The sequence below is a fragment of the Rhineura floridana genome, chromosome 11, assembly GCF_030035675.1.
Source record: "Rhineura floridana isolate rRhiFlo1 chromosome 11, rRhiFlo1.hap2, whole genome shotgun sequence".
NCBI classification, from domain to species: domain Eukaryota; kingdom Metazoa; phylum Chordata; class Lepidosauria; order Squamata; family Rhineuridae; genus Rhineura; species Rhineura floridana.
Genome location: NC_084490.1, coordinates 18542854 through 18556213, shown reverse-complemented (window position 1 = coordinate 18556213; position 13360 = coordinate 18542854). Strand labels below are relative to the sequence as shown.

At 49.6% G+C, this 13360-nt stretch overlaps 1 protein-coding gene across 5 annotated transcripts; it reads right to left on the bottom strand.

The window, feature by feature from the left end:
- Positions 1-1412: 1412 nt before the first annotated feature.
- Positions 1413-10705, bottom strand: LOC133366003 (zinc finger protein 208-like). Of its 5 annotated transcripts, none has more exons than XM_061588601.1 (4): positions 10618-10705; positions 8725-8810; positions 5671-5771; positions 1413-4302 (listed from the first exon to the last, which is right to left on the bottom strand). In XM_061588601.1, the coding sequence occupies exons 1-4, from the start codon at positions 10624-10626 to the stop codon at positions 1874-1876; spliced, it is 2625 nt and encodes an 874-aa protein (XP_061444585.1). In that variant the 5' UTR covers positions 10627-10705; the 3' UTR covers positions 1413-1873. The 5 variants fall into 5 exon arrangements, with proteins under 5 accessions (XP_061444585.1, XP_061444587.1, XP_061444588.1 ...); XM_061588603.1 differs by lacking the exon at positions 10618-10705 and adding an exon at positions 10378-10517; XM_061588604.1 differs by lacking the exon at positions 10618-10705 and adding an exon at positions 10405-10517.
- Between the last annotated feature and the right edge of the window lie 2655 nt (positions 10706-13360).

The following is a 13360-nucleotide window of genomic DNA, read 5'->3' as shown; positions in this document are numbered from 1 at the left end:
GGACTACAGGTTTCCCCACCCCCTGGCGTAGAGGCTTCAGCGCAGATTCAGGCCCCAGCTGCACTACACATTCAAAGCAGTACCATACCACTTTCAACAGTTATGGCTTTCCCACAAGGGTTTCTGGGAACTATGGTTTGTTAAGAGCACTGAGAGTTGTTAGGAGACCTCTGTTCCTCGCAGAGTTCCCTGGGAAGAGGGACTGATGGTTAAACCACTCTGAGAACTGTAGATCTGTGAGGGGAATGGGGTACCCTAATAACTCTTGGAATCCTTCACTAACTACAGTTCCCAGGATTCTTTGGGGGAACCCATGACTGTTTAAAGTGGTATGATACTACTTTAAATGTATAGTGCAGATGGAGCCTCAGAGTAGAGGGAACAGTGATATGAGGGCAGAAATGCCATGCAGTCCTTCTCCAACCAGCTTTGACGAGGGCAGAAGTCCTCCCACCTGGACCGAGGAGACCTGGGCCCAAATCCCCACCTAGCCACAAAGTTGGTTGGGTAAATCTGGGCAAAAAACAGGCCACACCACCTCAGAGGACTATTGTGAAGATAAAATGGGGTAAAAAAGGTAAAGATGAAGGTGTCCCCGCACTTATAGTGCAAGTCGTTTCCGACTCTTAGGGTGACGTCTTGCGACGTTTACTAGGCAGACCATATATATGGGGTGGGATTGCCAGTTCCTTCCCCGGTCTTTCTTTACCCCCCAGCATATGCCGGGTACTCATTTTACCGACCACAGATGGATGGAAGGCTGAGTGGACCTTGACCCCTTTTACCGGAAATTCGACTTCCTCCTTCCGTTGGAATCGAACTCCAGCCGTGAGCAGAGCTTCAGCTGCGTTACCACTGCTTACCACTCTGCGCAACGGAGGGTCAAAATGGGGTAACCAACCCCAAAAGACCTGTCCTGAGTTTCCTACAGGAAGAGCAGGACAAATGTGACAGAAAAATAAACAAACCTTCTCAAGCATTTCCCCAATTTTACAAAAGAGAGTTCCGGCTATCCTCATCCCACCCCCACTTCACCAAGCTCATGCTGTTCAAAAACAGAAGAATATGGTATATTTCACAGGCTCCAATTGGCTGTTGGAGACAAGTTAGGGACTAAAGGCCTGGGTTCAAATTCAATGGACAATGGCTAGCTTCAATGTCCTTCACTTCTCTTGTGACTGGAGGGTGAAACAAACGTGCATCTGGGGAATAAAACTAGCTCAGCGATGAACATGGGGATTTCAGGCTTTGAAATAAACAGGAGTCTCACAAGGTTAAAGATCAAATTTCAGATGAATTCTGATCAATAAGGTCTACTGAAAATTAAAGTAAATTTAAAGTTAAGAATTGGGAGATCAGAGGTTAGGAAATTAACCAGGGCATTATATCAGAGATTAGTGATACTCAGAGAATGAGACAAAAATCTATGAGATTTACTCTCTTGGGAAAACTCCAGAAAGCATCAGGGTCATAGGGCAAATTTAGAGGAAGGGAGTTAAATTGAAATCCTAGAGTCAACAGTTTGGAAAGAGTGATTCTGTCGGCACCACTAGAGTTTCAAAATACATTTCCTGTTTCGGTGAAGACCAGGCCTCGGGGACAGGATGCAAAAGGATATATTCAAGGTTACTGTGAAGAAGCAACGTTTGGGCTGAGAGGTAATGATTTTGTCAGGATCAGGGCACAATTCAAGTCCGTTGGTACTTGAAGAATACCAAGCTTCACAGGAAGGGTTTCCCATTTGGTCTGAAGTCAGACAACTCCACAGAGAAGGATTTCCTGTTTTGCTGTAGGAAAATCTGTTGGTACTTGGAGAAGGCCAAATATAGGGGAAGAGCTTCCTGCTTTCCTCCCTGTCTCACAGGGTCAGAGGTCAGGGGGCAAGGTGAGTACGCTGGTGTTTAGAGAAAGCTGAACTCCACCGGAATGACTTCCCGCAAGCACTACAGACATAAGGGCGAGTGCCAGCATGCTGGTGCTGGTGTTCAGCAAGATTGCCACGCTGCCGAAAACTCTTGCCACAGACAGGGCAGCGGTACGGCCTTTCGGCTGTGTGAACCCGCCGGTGCTTGACCAGGTGTGAGTTTTGGGTGAAGGATTTGCCACAGGAGGCACAAACATAGGGTCTCTCGCCTGTGTGCGTACGCTGGTGCTGGATGAGGTTGGAGCTTTGCCGGAAACCCTTGCCACATTCGGTGCACCGGAAAGGACGGGCACCTGTGTGGGTGGCCTGATGCTTGGCTAAATAGGAACCCAGGGCAAAAGCCTTGCCACAGATGGCACAAGAGTGGGCCTTGCCAGGGGCATGCGTGCGCCGGTGTTCAGCCAGATTGGAGCTTTGGCTAAAGATTTTGCCACAGTCAGGACACTTAAATGGCTTCTCGCCAGTATGTGTCACCTGGTGCCGCAGGAGCTTCGAACTCTGTGCAAAGCCCTTGCCGCACTCAGGGCATTTATAGGGGCGCTCAGCTGGGTGGCAGTTGCGTCGGTGTTCGGTAAGTCGGCAGCGCCACACAAAGGTCTCGCCACACTGAGGACACCGGGCCGGAGGGTCGCGTTGGTGCTGCCGCAGCCCGGAAAGCAGCACAAAGCCCTTGCCACAAGCCGGACACCGAAAAGGCCTCTCCTCCCCCAAGTGGCGTCGCTGGTGCCTCCCAAGCTTGCCGCTATCTGGAAAACGTTCGCCGCATGTCGGGCAACGGTAGGCATCATCGTCAGACATGTGGGTACGCTCGTGTGCTGCCAATGTGGCAAAGAGCGCAAATGTCTTGCTGCATACTGTGCACGAATACGGCTTGTCCAAGGCGGCCTCTGCTGGGTGGCTCAGCTGGTGAATCACAAGCTGTGAGTTACTAGGGAATGTTTCACAGCATTGGTGACAGCTGTGGGATCTTTCTTCTACCCCGTGGTTCATCTTATGTGTCGTGAGAACACTGCTGTTAGGGAAGCAAGCACTGCAGATAGGGCATTTATAAGGCTTCTCTTCCTCGCCTCCTTTGCCAGTGTGACTCACTCGGTGAAGTGCCAGCTCGTCACCATCAGGAAATGTTTTCTCACACTTGGGGCAGGAATAGGATTCCACATCCAGGTGGATTCTCTGGTGTGAAGCAAGAGCAGCAGTCTCAGCAAAGCAGGCCCCACACTCCAGACACTTAAAGGGATTCTCCTCCCTGTTGTGCATACTCTGGTGCTGCTCCAAGCCAGAACTGCTGGGGAAGTTCTCTCCACATTGGGGGCAAATGTGGGACACTTCTCCAAGGTGTACTCTCTGATGTATCTTGAGGGCAGAGCTTTTGGAGAAGCATGCATAACAGTCAGAGCATTTGTAGGGCTTCTTCTCCATACCATGACTTGCCACATGAGCATCTAGTTCTGACTGGTCAGGGAAAACTTCTCCACACTGATGGCAGCAGTTAGCAACCTCACTCAGATGGATCCTCTGATGCATCATCAACTCTGAACTCTGGCTGAAGCCATCCCCACACTCAGAGCACATATACGATTTCTCCCAGTCCCCCTCTATGCAATTATTTTGCTGCCCGGCCACTTCTGAACTCTTCGGAGAAGCTTCTTCATTTTGCTGGGTGCCCTGATCTGCAAATGGCACTGGAGTTGGGCGATGCACCTCTACTGTGGTATTTCTCCAGCTACTGCCATTAGTGCGATGGTTGCGCATGTGCTTGGCAAGATCAGAGCTGACGCCGAAACAGCGGCCGCACTCCCTGCAGAGGTAGGGCTTCTCACCAGTGTGAGTCCGCCGGTGAGTGACGAGGGTAGACTTGCGCCCGAATCGCTTCCCGCAATCGGGGCAAGTGTGGGGGCGCTCGCCCGAATGCGTACGCAAGTGGTGCGCCAGGGTGGAACTCTGTGAGAAACGGGCCCCACACTGTTGGCACCGGAAGGGCTTCTCCCCCGTGTGCACCCGCTGATGCTCTGCCAGCGTAGAGCCACGGGCGAAGCGTTTTCCACATTCTCCGCATGCGTGGGGACGGCGCCCACCATGTGCCTTGAGGTGCTCCGCCAGCGAGGAGCTCCAGCTGAAGCCACGGCCGCATTCAGGGCAGCGGAATGGGCGTTCCCCTGTGTGGATCCGCTGATGTTTCACCAGGTTTGAGCTCTGGGCAAATCCCTTGCCACACTCTGAGCAGTGGAACGGTCGAGGGTCTGCTCTGACAGATGCTTCAGCGTCCTTCTGCCCCGGTGCCACTTGAGGGCAATCACAGCTTTTGGGGCAAGGCCTGGTCTCTTGCTCCTCACCTTCCTCCACCATTTCCTCCTCTTCCTCACTTGGTGTGTCAGAGCCTGGTGGGGGAAAAGAGTATCATGAACATAAGGAGAGCTCTCCCACTGGATCAGGCCAAGGGCCCATCTACTCCAGCATTGTGTTCTCACAGTGGCCAGCCAGATGTCTTGAGAAGCCCACAAGCAGGACTTGTGATTCCTATGATGCCTATGGGAAGCCCACAAGTACTGTCCCCCCAGCAAGTGGTATACAGAGGCATATGGCATTTTTTTTAAAGCATACATTCATTTTTCAAAATGTTCATCAAATTATGTTCCAAATTATGTTTTTATTTTATTTATTTTTTATTTCTTTACTGAATTTATATCCCACCTTCCTCTCGAAGGAGTCCAAGGCAGCAAACATATCAATTTAACAACATGCTGTATATATCTTCTTATGTCTTATATACCTCCTTGCTCCTCCCTAAAACTAGAAGAGGAATAAATTATACATTTGCAGCATTCAACAAGTTACACAATCTGGGTTTTTTCCCCTTGGTGCAAATATTTGTAAGCGTGGAACATACACAGACCTGCGTCTGGGCCCAAGCACAGGAGTCCTTGTTGAGGATACAGGGGAGGTATAGAGGCTGCACACACACATTCCACTGGAAACCCCAGTCAGATAACCATTGGTTCTCACTACTTGTGAGTTTGAAAGCACTTTATAATGTTGGCTTGGAAGACCCCATTATTGCACGTGGGATCTGCAACAAAATGTGGCAGCACAGTGTGCTTCTGGCCAAACCCTCTTCCTGGATACTCCATTTCATTCCCCTTCTTTCCCCAGTCCCCCCACCCCCATATTGCATCAGATACTAAAAAGTCTGTGGCCATACTTTATCCTCATGGAGAAAAAGTCTTTGTATTCATTTGTATTATTTGTAAATTTTTGGTTAGCACTCCCGATACGCTCTGGAACTAGTTTACACAATGCCAGTCTTCCAGTTGATTTAGATTCAGGTGACCTCAGCAGCCCAGCCAGGAAAACTATTTAGACTGAAATGCTCAGCTATTGTAATTCTGAAGTGCTACCTGACTAAGAATACATAAACCATGGAGAATCGGTAACTTCTGCAAAAGGAATTTCCCAGTAGATTGGAGATAAAGAGTCAAAATATAAAAGCATAAAGAAAAGTCCTCTTGTTGGAGGAATCTCTCTTTCTTTGGGATGGCTTTGCTCATCTCCTTTGGAGAGTTGTATTGAGAGGGACCAAGATGAAGGTTGGTGAAGGCCAAGAGAGAAAAAGTGACTAGCCCAAGGCCACCCAAGTGAGCTCCGTGGCTGAGTGGGGATGTGTGGCAAGATTCCTCTAACCCCAGTCCAAAGTTCTAACCGCTAAACCACACTGGCGCCCTCAGTGTAATCAATCAATCGTCCTTTACCTGCATTGATCACCATCAGCTCTTGCCTCTCTCCCGAGTCTGACAGCTGCCTCTCCTCCTCTCGCTCCATCCAGGAGAAATGTGATTTGACAACTGAGAACCTAAATGAGAAGCCATTTATATAGGGCTATCATACAGCACCTTCATCACACAAAGCTCACATGCCCCTAAACAAACAAACAAACAAATAAAACAAAACATCACTACAAAAAATACTAGGGTTGGGATGGCACAAAAGTCCTATCGGTCTTTTCACAAAGAGTGTCTTGTCAAACTAAGAGTGCACTCCTACCCATGTCTACTCAGAAGTAAGTCCTATGGGATTCAGTGGGGTTCACTCCCAGATAAGTGGGGTTAGGACTGCAGCCTAAGAAGAGTGATACAGGAAGGTTGAAAGGATCTGGTACCCAGAGCAAGGGTGGAGAACCTCCGTCCTCACGGGCTAAACTTGGTCTGCCAGACTTCCCCATGTGATCCGAGAGGCCATTTTCCAAAAGTCATGCCCACTTGCCTCACACCCCACAGAAAGCAGGATGGAACCCTACCCGCCTGTCAAAGTTGGCCTGTGGAGGTGGGGGAAGATAGCGATCAAGCAGGATTGAACTCCGTGCACATCAGCTGATGCGCAGGGGTTCAGTACTGCTTGGTTCAGGCGTGTGAGACAGTTCCCCATGGGGAACTCTCTCCTGCATCCAAACCCTGAAGAAAGCAGGACTGAATGCTCTGCACACCAGCTGATTGGTCACTATCACACATACCCTGCATCCCAACTTGTACAGGTGGGCAGGACCACCCACCTGCTAATCACTTGATGTCATTATTACATCTGATGATTGACATGTGGGTGGCCCCATCTACCTCTCAAAGCTGGCCTACAGGGCGGGGGGTGGGGAGATCAAGATCTGGCCTGCTGGGCCAAAAAAATTTCCCATCCCGGACCTAGAGAGACCAGAAGTCCTAGAGCCCACTGTGATGTTCCTGCTTACATTGTAAATATGGTAAGTGCTGGTTATATGGAAGATATATGGTAAGTGGAGTGAAAGAGGAGGGGGAGTACATGAGCAGTAGAATGCTGAAGGATTGTCTGAGCGTTTGAATGGCTGGGAGTATAAATGGAAGAATGACAGTTGAATCTGGGTGGAGGTTTGGTGGTGAATTGAGGTGGTGGCTGTGAGGTGGTGTTGGAGGTTGTTGTTGTTGTTGAGAGTGAGTCGGAGTTCTGAGGCAATTAGTAAGAAGTCAAGTACATAACAGAATATAGATGAAACCATACGCTTGCAAAATATTCCTTAAGTAATCTTGTTATTTCTAATTCTTAATAAATATTTCTTGGTTAAATAAAAGCCTGATTCCTTCAGCTGGGATACACATACCAGGGGGAATAGCAAAGTAACCAAGGCTGAACAGTTTGTATCAAATGGTGGCAGCGGCAGATCGGAGGAAAGTGTATCCAGTCCCACAGAGAAAGCCAGGGCTGTATGCTTCAGAGTCAAGGTGCTGCAGGGGGGGTTACAAATTACCTATACTCATTGACACAAGGTAACGGAATAGCCAGGCAGAGACTAGGCACAGTCTATTGGCTAAAAGGGTTACAGAGTGTCAGGTGGTGCTGCCTAGCAGTGAGATCTTTTGAGATCGGTGCTAGTGCTGTAAAGGGTAAGAATAAACCTGACGATCCTGTCTGCTGGTAGCCACAAGTGAGAGCTTCACAGGTGGTGCCGGGGAAGGACGTCACACCCACTGTCTTAGCATACTCTCCCAAGCAACCCCTTATCAAATACCTACCTGAGAATAGGATAGTCTAGGGGAAGGTAGCTATTTGACTCAGCACATGGGTATGGGAAGTGATTACCCAAAGTCAGCCTTCCCCAACCTGGCACCCTCCAGATGTTTTGGACTACAGCTCCCATCAGCTATGTGCTGGCTGGGACTCATGGGAGTTGCGCTGCAAAATATCTAGAGGGGGCCAGGTTAGAAAGGGTGCCCATGGTCATTTCAAGGTATCATGTGCCTGTGTGTCCTAATAAGGACCTAAGAGTTCTTCCCCCAATATTTCCACTTTGGCTGATGCTATGGTGGGGAGGACAGCCTGGCTGGGAGTCCAGAGTCTGTGAGTTCAAATCCCCGCTCATGTCTCCTGGGCATCAAAGGGCCAGCTAAAGATCACCCCCACAGTGAGCGGCTCAAGGGTTACATGCCCTGCCACCTGTGCAGCCGTGGGCAAGCTGCATAGTCCCAAGGAGCCCAGTTGCCCCCCAGCTGGCAGTTGCGGACAAGGAAGGGGCTGGCTTGGGCAGCTGTGGCAAGCTGAGCAGGCCCTAGCCAGCTGGGGAGGACTAGCCTCAGAGGGAGGCCATGGTAAACCCCCTCTGAATACCGCTTACAATGAACTCATAGGGTCGCCATAAGTCGGGATCGACTTGAAGGCAGTCCATTTCCATTTTTCATGAGGTACATGGGTGATTCTGCCCCCACCTCAGAGGGCACAGTCCAGGGGGGTTATGCCAGAACATGTAAAAGACAGCTAGTGTGTGAGAATGGTTAGAGTGTTAGACTAGGACGTGGAAGACCAGGGTTTGAACCCCGGTCCAGCCACGAAGCTCACTGGGTGACTTGGGCCAGTCACTGCCTCACAGACTAACCTCCCTCACAGGGTTGTTGTGGAAATTACATGGGAAAGGGGAGAGCCATGTTTGTATGCCACCTTGAAGAAAATATAGGATATAAATGTAATACAATGCATAAAACCCTGGAAAATAGGGAGGGGGCAACCTTCTTAAGGGGAGCATTTCTGTGACTGCCCCCTGCCCCCAGAGACCTGAGGTCTTAGAAAACTGTCAAATCAAAGTCTTACATGTTCCACTGACATCAGAGTGGATCCAGCTGAGGTCCTTCAGCGTCAAGCAGTCTGCTCCTGTGTGCTGGTTTATCCCGGAGTAAGACCCAGCTGAATTCACTCAGCCTCCTTACCAAGTAAATTGGCATAGGAACGCTGTAGCCCCACGGGGATTACAGAGATAGGGAAAGGAATGGGAGAAAGCAGTAAGGGTGTACCTTGGGGTGCTGGGATCCTCCTCCAGAGGAAAGGGGCCATTGCTTTCAGCTTCCACCGGGAAGCCTGGGCAGGATACTGCTTCCACCTGCATGGGAGGAAAAAGAGAGTCAAAATCAATAGATGGGAACAAAGCGGAATGAGGCTCTCACACGAATGGCTCTGGATAAGGGGTTTTGCCAGATGAAGGGGTCTTCCTGTACAGATCTGGTGCTATTTAGGCTATAGAAGCAGTACCAAGTTCTTCCTCACTTATACGTGCACACACACACAATCACACACCCAGAAGGGCAACCATGTTAGTTGTTTGGCTGCGCCCTAAATGTCTTGGGCTGCAAATATCTGGAAGTCCACCTCCTTCCCTACAGACTCTCTCGGTGTTAATTTGTTATTTTTTATATCCCGCCCTTCCTCCCAGTAGGAGCTCAGGGCGGCAAGCGAAAACATCATAAAAGCACTTTAAAATATATTAAAACCAAAACATCTTAAAACATATTAAAAACATTAAAACATCTTTAAAAACATCTTAAAAAGCAATTCCAACACAGACGCAGACTGGGATAAGGCCTCTACTTAAAAGGCTTGTTGGAAGAGGAAAGTCTTCAGTAGGAGCCAAAAAGACAACAGGGATGGTGCCTGTCTAGTATTGAAGGGGAGGGAGATCTGCAGAGGAGGCCCTCTTGGTAGTTCCACCACCCTCAGAAGCTTGGGGTGGTGATGGTGGCCCAGGAGAGGGCATTCTCTGTGACAGCTCCTAGGCTGTGGAGCTGTCTCTCCACGGAGGTATGCCCTGGCATCTTCATTACACAGCTTTCGTCACATTCTGAAGACACACTTCTTTACCCCGGCCTTTGGCACTTGAGATGTATATTTTGGGGAGCCCACCCTATTCTTGCCATTGTAATTTATTTCTAAACTGTTTTTAATGTTGTATTATAAATTGTTGTGACCTTACCCTGGGACCTTAGGGTGAAGAGCCGGAAATAAATAAAAAAAAATTAAAACAAGCAGGCAGTCATTACACAGAAGCAAAGACATAGACACATACAGGGAGAAACACACAGGGATGGCCAAGGGCGGTGAGGACGACGCTCTAAGGCGGAGAGGGCTGGAACTTCCAGTCGACCTCTCTTGTGTAGACTGAGCCAGGGCGGCGGTACCTATGGAGAGGGATTGTTAAGAGTAGCGGTGGCACGCCCCCTAGAAGCAAAGTGTCACTCACTCACACACACACACGCACAAACACCCTTTGGGAAATCTTGTCACAGGCACAACACGAAGCAAGGAAACAAAATTGAGCCTGCTCAGGTTTGCAGGAGCACGCGCATGCCCCAGGGACAGGCAGACCCCGCAGATGATCCGCTGAAGGCCTACAGGGCCTTCTCTTCGTGGGATCGTGCTGTAGGGAAGGGTTTTTTTGGGGGGGGATCCTTTCCTCCACCAGTCCTACTCCTTTCCTCAGAACCGCCGCAGATCATTCCCTATAGGAAACTTCAGATCTCCGTAGCCTCCTCTATCTTGCTTTTCTGCTGGGCTCCTTGATCCCCGCGTGCCAGGGGCGCTCTGTATGCCAGGGCACAGCAGCACCCTCTCCATACTCTTGGTACCATCCCCTTCCAACTCGGGGCACACCTGCCTCTACCTCCAGGACCCACCTTTCTTGACCCCCGAGGCCTCGATACCTCATTCTTGTCTCCAGGCCCCCTTGCCGGGATCTTTGTCCCCTATCCCGCCCTCGGGGACCGTACGGCCTGGCCTTCTCCAGATTCTCTTGGTAATGTGGCCAGCCGGCCGGGTGCCCCCTCCCACCGCACGCTAAGTTTTTCCCTTCCCCAGCTTTGATCCGGACTCTCCCCCACCCCACCCCCGTCGCGCGCGCCACTCCCACCCCTTACCGTCTCCATAGCCCCCCCCAACCATCCGCAGCACGCGAGGGGTTAAGCCCGGCAGACAATGCACCGCCAGGCCCAGCTCCGCCTCCTTCTGCCCGGCTCCTGGCCCTCCTGCTTTGCTTCGCTCTCCCCCCCCCCCTCCTTCGTCGGCGCGCACCAGGCAGACTAGTCGCCAGTGGAGGTCGGATCTCCTGCCAGTGCCACCTTCCAACTTCTTTCCACCACCACCACCCTGCAAGGCAGGGACAACAGCTGGTGGGGGTGGGGATCTCAGGAGTGGAATCACCCACCCACGCCATGGCAAAAGCCAAAAGTGTACGGGTGGGGAATAAATGCTCCTGGGCTGGTAGATGCAAGCGCAGAGCGCGTGGTAAAATGACCTTGGGTAATTCATTTCTGCACCCACGCTTTGTCAGCTTGCCTGCCTGCCTGCCTGCCTGTCTTAGGTTATGTCTGTAGGGCAGAAATACTCGTTCATTATTCCTACAAGGATAGGAAAATCTACTGCCATTGTTGGAAGTCCAGTGAGCAAGGTCGTGCAGGGGGTAGGGGTCGTAGATCACTACTTTTTTGGGAGCAGGGTCCCAGACAGGACCCTATGTATAAGTCAATCAGCATGAAAGCCAAGGGTGTTTGCCACTGAGAAGAGCCCTTGTCCTTTCCTGCTGATTGGAGCCAATCAGAGTGAAAGGAGATAAGCCAGCCACCGAGAAGACTCTTCTCAGTAGCTAACACACAGCCTCCCCTTTCATGCTGATTGGCTCGTAAGGACATCTGTTGTAGTGGAGTGTGGACTTGCAAGAGGACAGGGAGAGGAGAGAAAGTGGGAAAGGGGGCATGGCTGTGAGGGGGTGTGGTGTGACTATCATGAAGGGACCATGCACTTCTGAATTTGCCACTACACTACTGCCAGTGAAGGAAGGGTTGTAAAAATGAATGTCCAAAACATGTCCTATCTTTTACTCAATAGACTCCACCTCTGAATATGACAGGACCCAATCCCAGAGCATGTGAAGTCAAGGGAAAACTGTGCTTGAACATGTGCAGAGTCCCTTAGCAACCACTTTAAAATTAAATTTTGGAATTTACTACAGCAAGATATGAAGAGCACTAGCTTCAATGGTTTATTCTGTAATCTGATGCAGGTCTACTCAGAAGCCCCACTGAGTTCAGTGGGAATTATTACCAGGTAAGCGTGTAGGATTGCAGCCATGAACAAATTCATGGTCTAACAGAACATAAGAACATAAGAAGAGCCTGCTGGATCAGGCCAGTGGCCCATCTAGTCCAGCATCCTGTTCTCACAGTGGCCAACCAGGTGCCTGGGGGAAGCCCGCAAGCAGGACCCGAGTGCAAGAACACTCTCCCCTCCTGAGGCTTCCGGCAACTGGTTTTCAGAAGCATGCTGCCTCTGACTAGGGTGGCAGAGCACAGCCATCATGGCTAGTAGCCATTGATAGCCCTGTCCTCCATGAATTGGTCTAATCTTCTTTTAAAGCCATCCAAGCTGGTGGCCATTACTGCATCTTGTGGGAGCAAATTCCATAGTTTAACTATGCGCTGAGTAAAGAAGTACTTCCTTTTGTCTGTCCTGAATCTTCCAACATTCAGCTTCTTTGAATGTCCACGAGTTCTAGTATTATGAGAGAGGGAGAAGAACTTTTCTCTATCCACTTTCTCAATGCCATGCATAATTTTATACACTTCTATCATGTCTCCTCTGACCCGCCTTTTCTCTAAACTAAAAAGCCCCAAATGCTGCAACCTTTCCTCGTAAGGGAGTCACTCCATCCCCTTGATCATTCTGGTTGCCCTCTTCTGAACCTTTTCCAACTCTAGAATATCCTTTTTGAGATGAGGCGACCAGAACTGTACACAGTATTCCAAATGCGGCCGCACCATAGATTTATACAACGGCATTATGATATCGGCTGTTTTATTTTCAATACCTTTCCTAATTATTGCTAGCATGGAATTTGCCTTTTTCACAGCTGCCGCACACTGGGTCGACATTTCATCGTGCTGTCCACTACAACCCCGAGGTCTCTCTCCTGGTCGGTCACCGCCAGTTCAGACCCCATGAGCGTATATGTGAAATTAAGATTTTTTGCTCCAATATGCATAATTTTACACTTGTTTATATTGAATTGCATTTGCCATTTTTCCGCCCATTCACTCAATTTGGAGAGGTCTTTTTGGAGCTCTTCACAATCCCTTTTTGTTTTAACAACCCTGAATAATTTAGTGTCGTCAGCAAACTTGGCCACTTCACTGCTCACTCCTAATTCTAGGTCATTAATGAACAAGTTGAAAAGTACAGGTCCCAATACCGATCCTTGAGGGACTCCACTTTCTACAGCCCTCCATTGGGAGAACTGTCCGTTGATTCCTACTCTCTGCTTTCTGCTTCTTAACCAATTCCTTATCCACAAGAGGACCTCTCCTCTTATTCCATGACTGCTAAGCTTCCTCAGAAGCCTTTGGTGAGGTACCTTGTCAAACGCTTTTTGAAAGTCTAAGTACACTATGTCCACTGGATCACCTCTATCTATATGCTTGTTGACACTCTCAAAGAATTCTAATAGGTTACTGAGACAGGACTTTCCCTTGCAGAAGCCATGCTGGCTCTGCTTCAGCAAGGCTTGTTCTTCTATGTGCTTAGTTAATCTAGCTTTAATAATACTTTCTACCAGTTTTCCAGGGACAGAAGTTAAGCTAACTGGCCTGTAATTTCCGGGATCCCCTC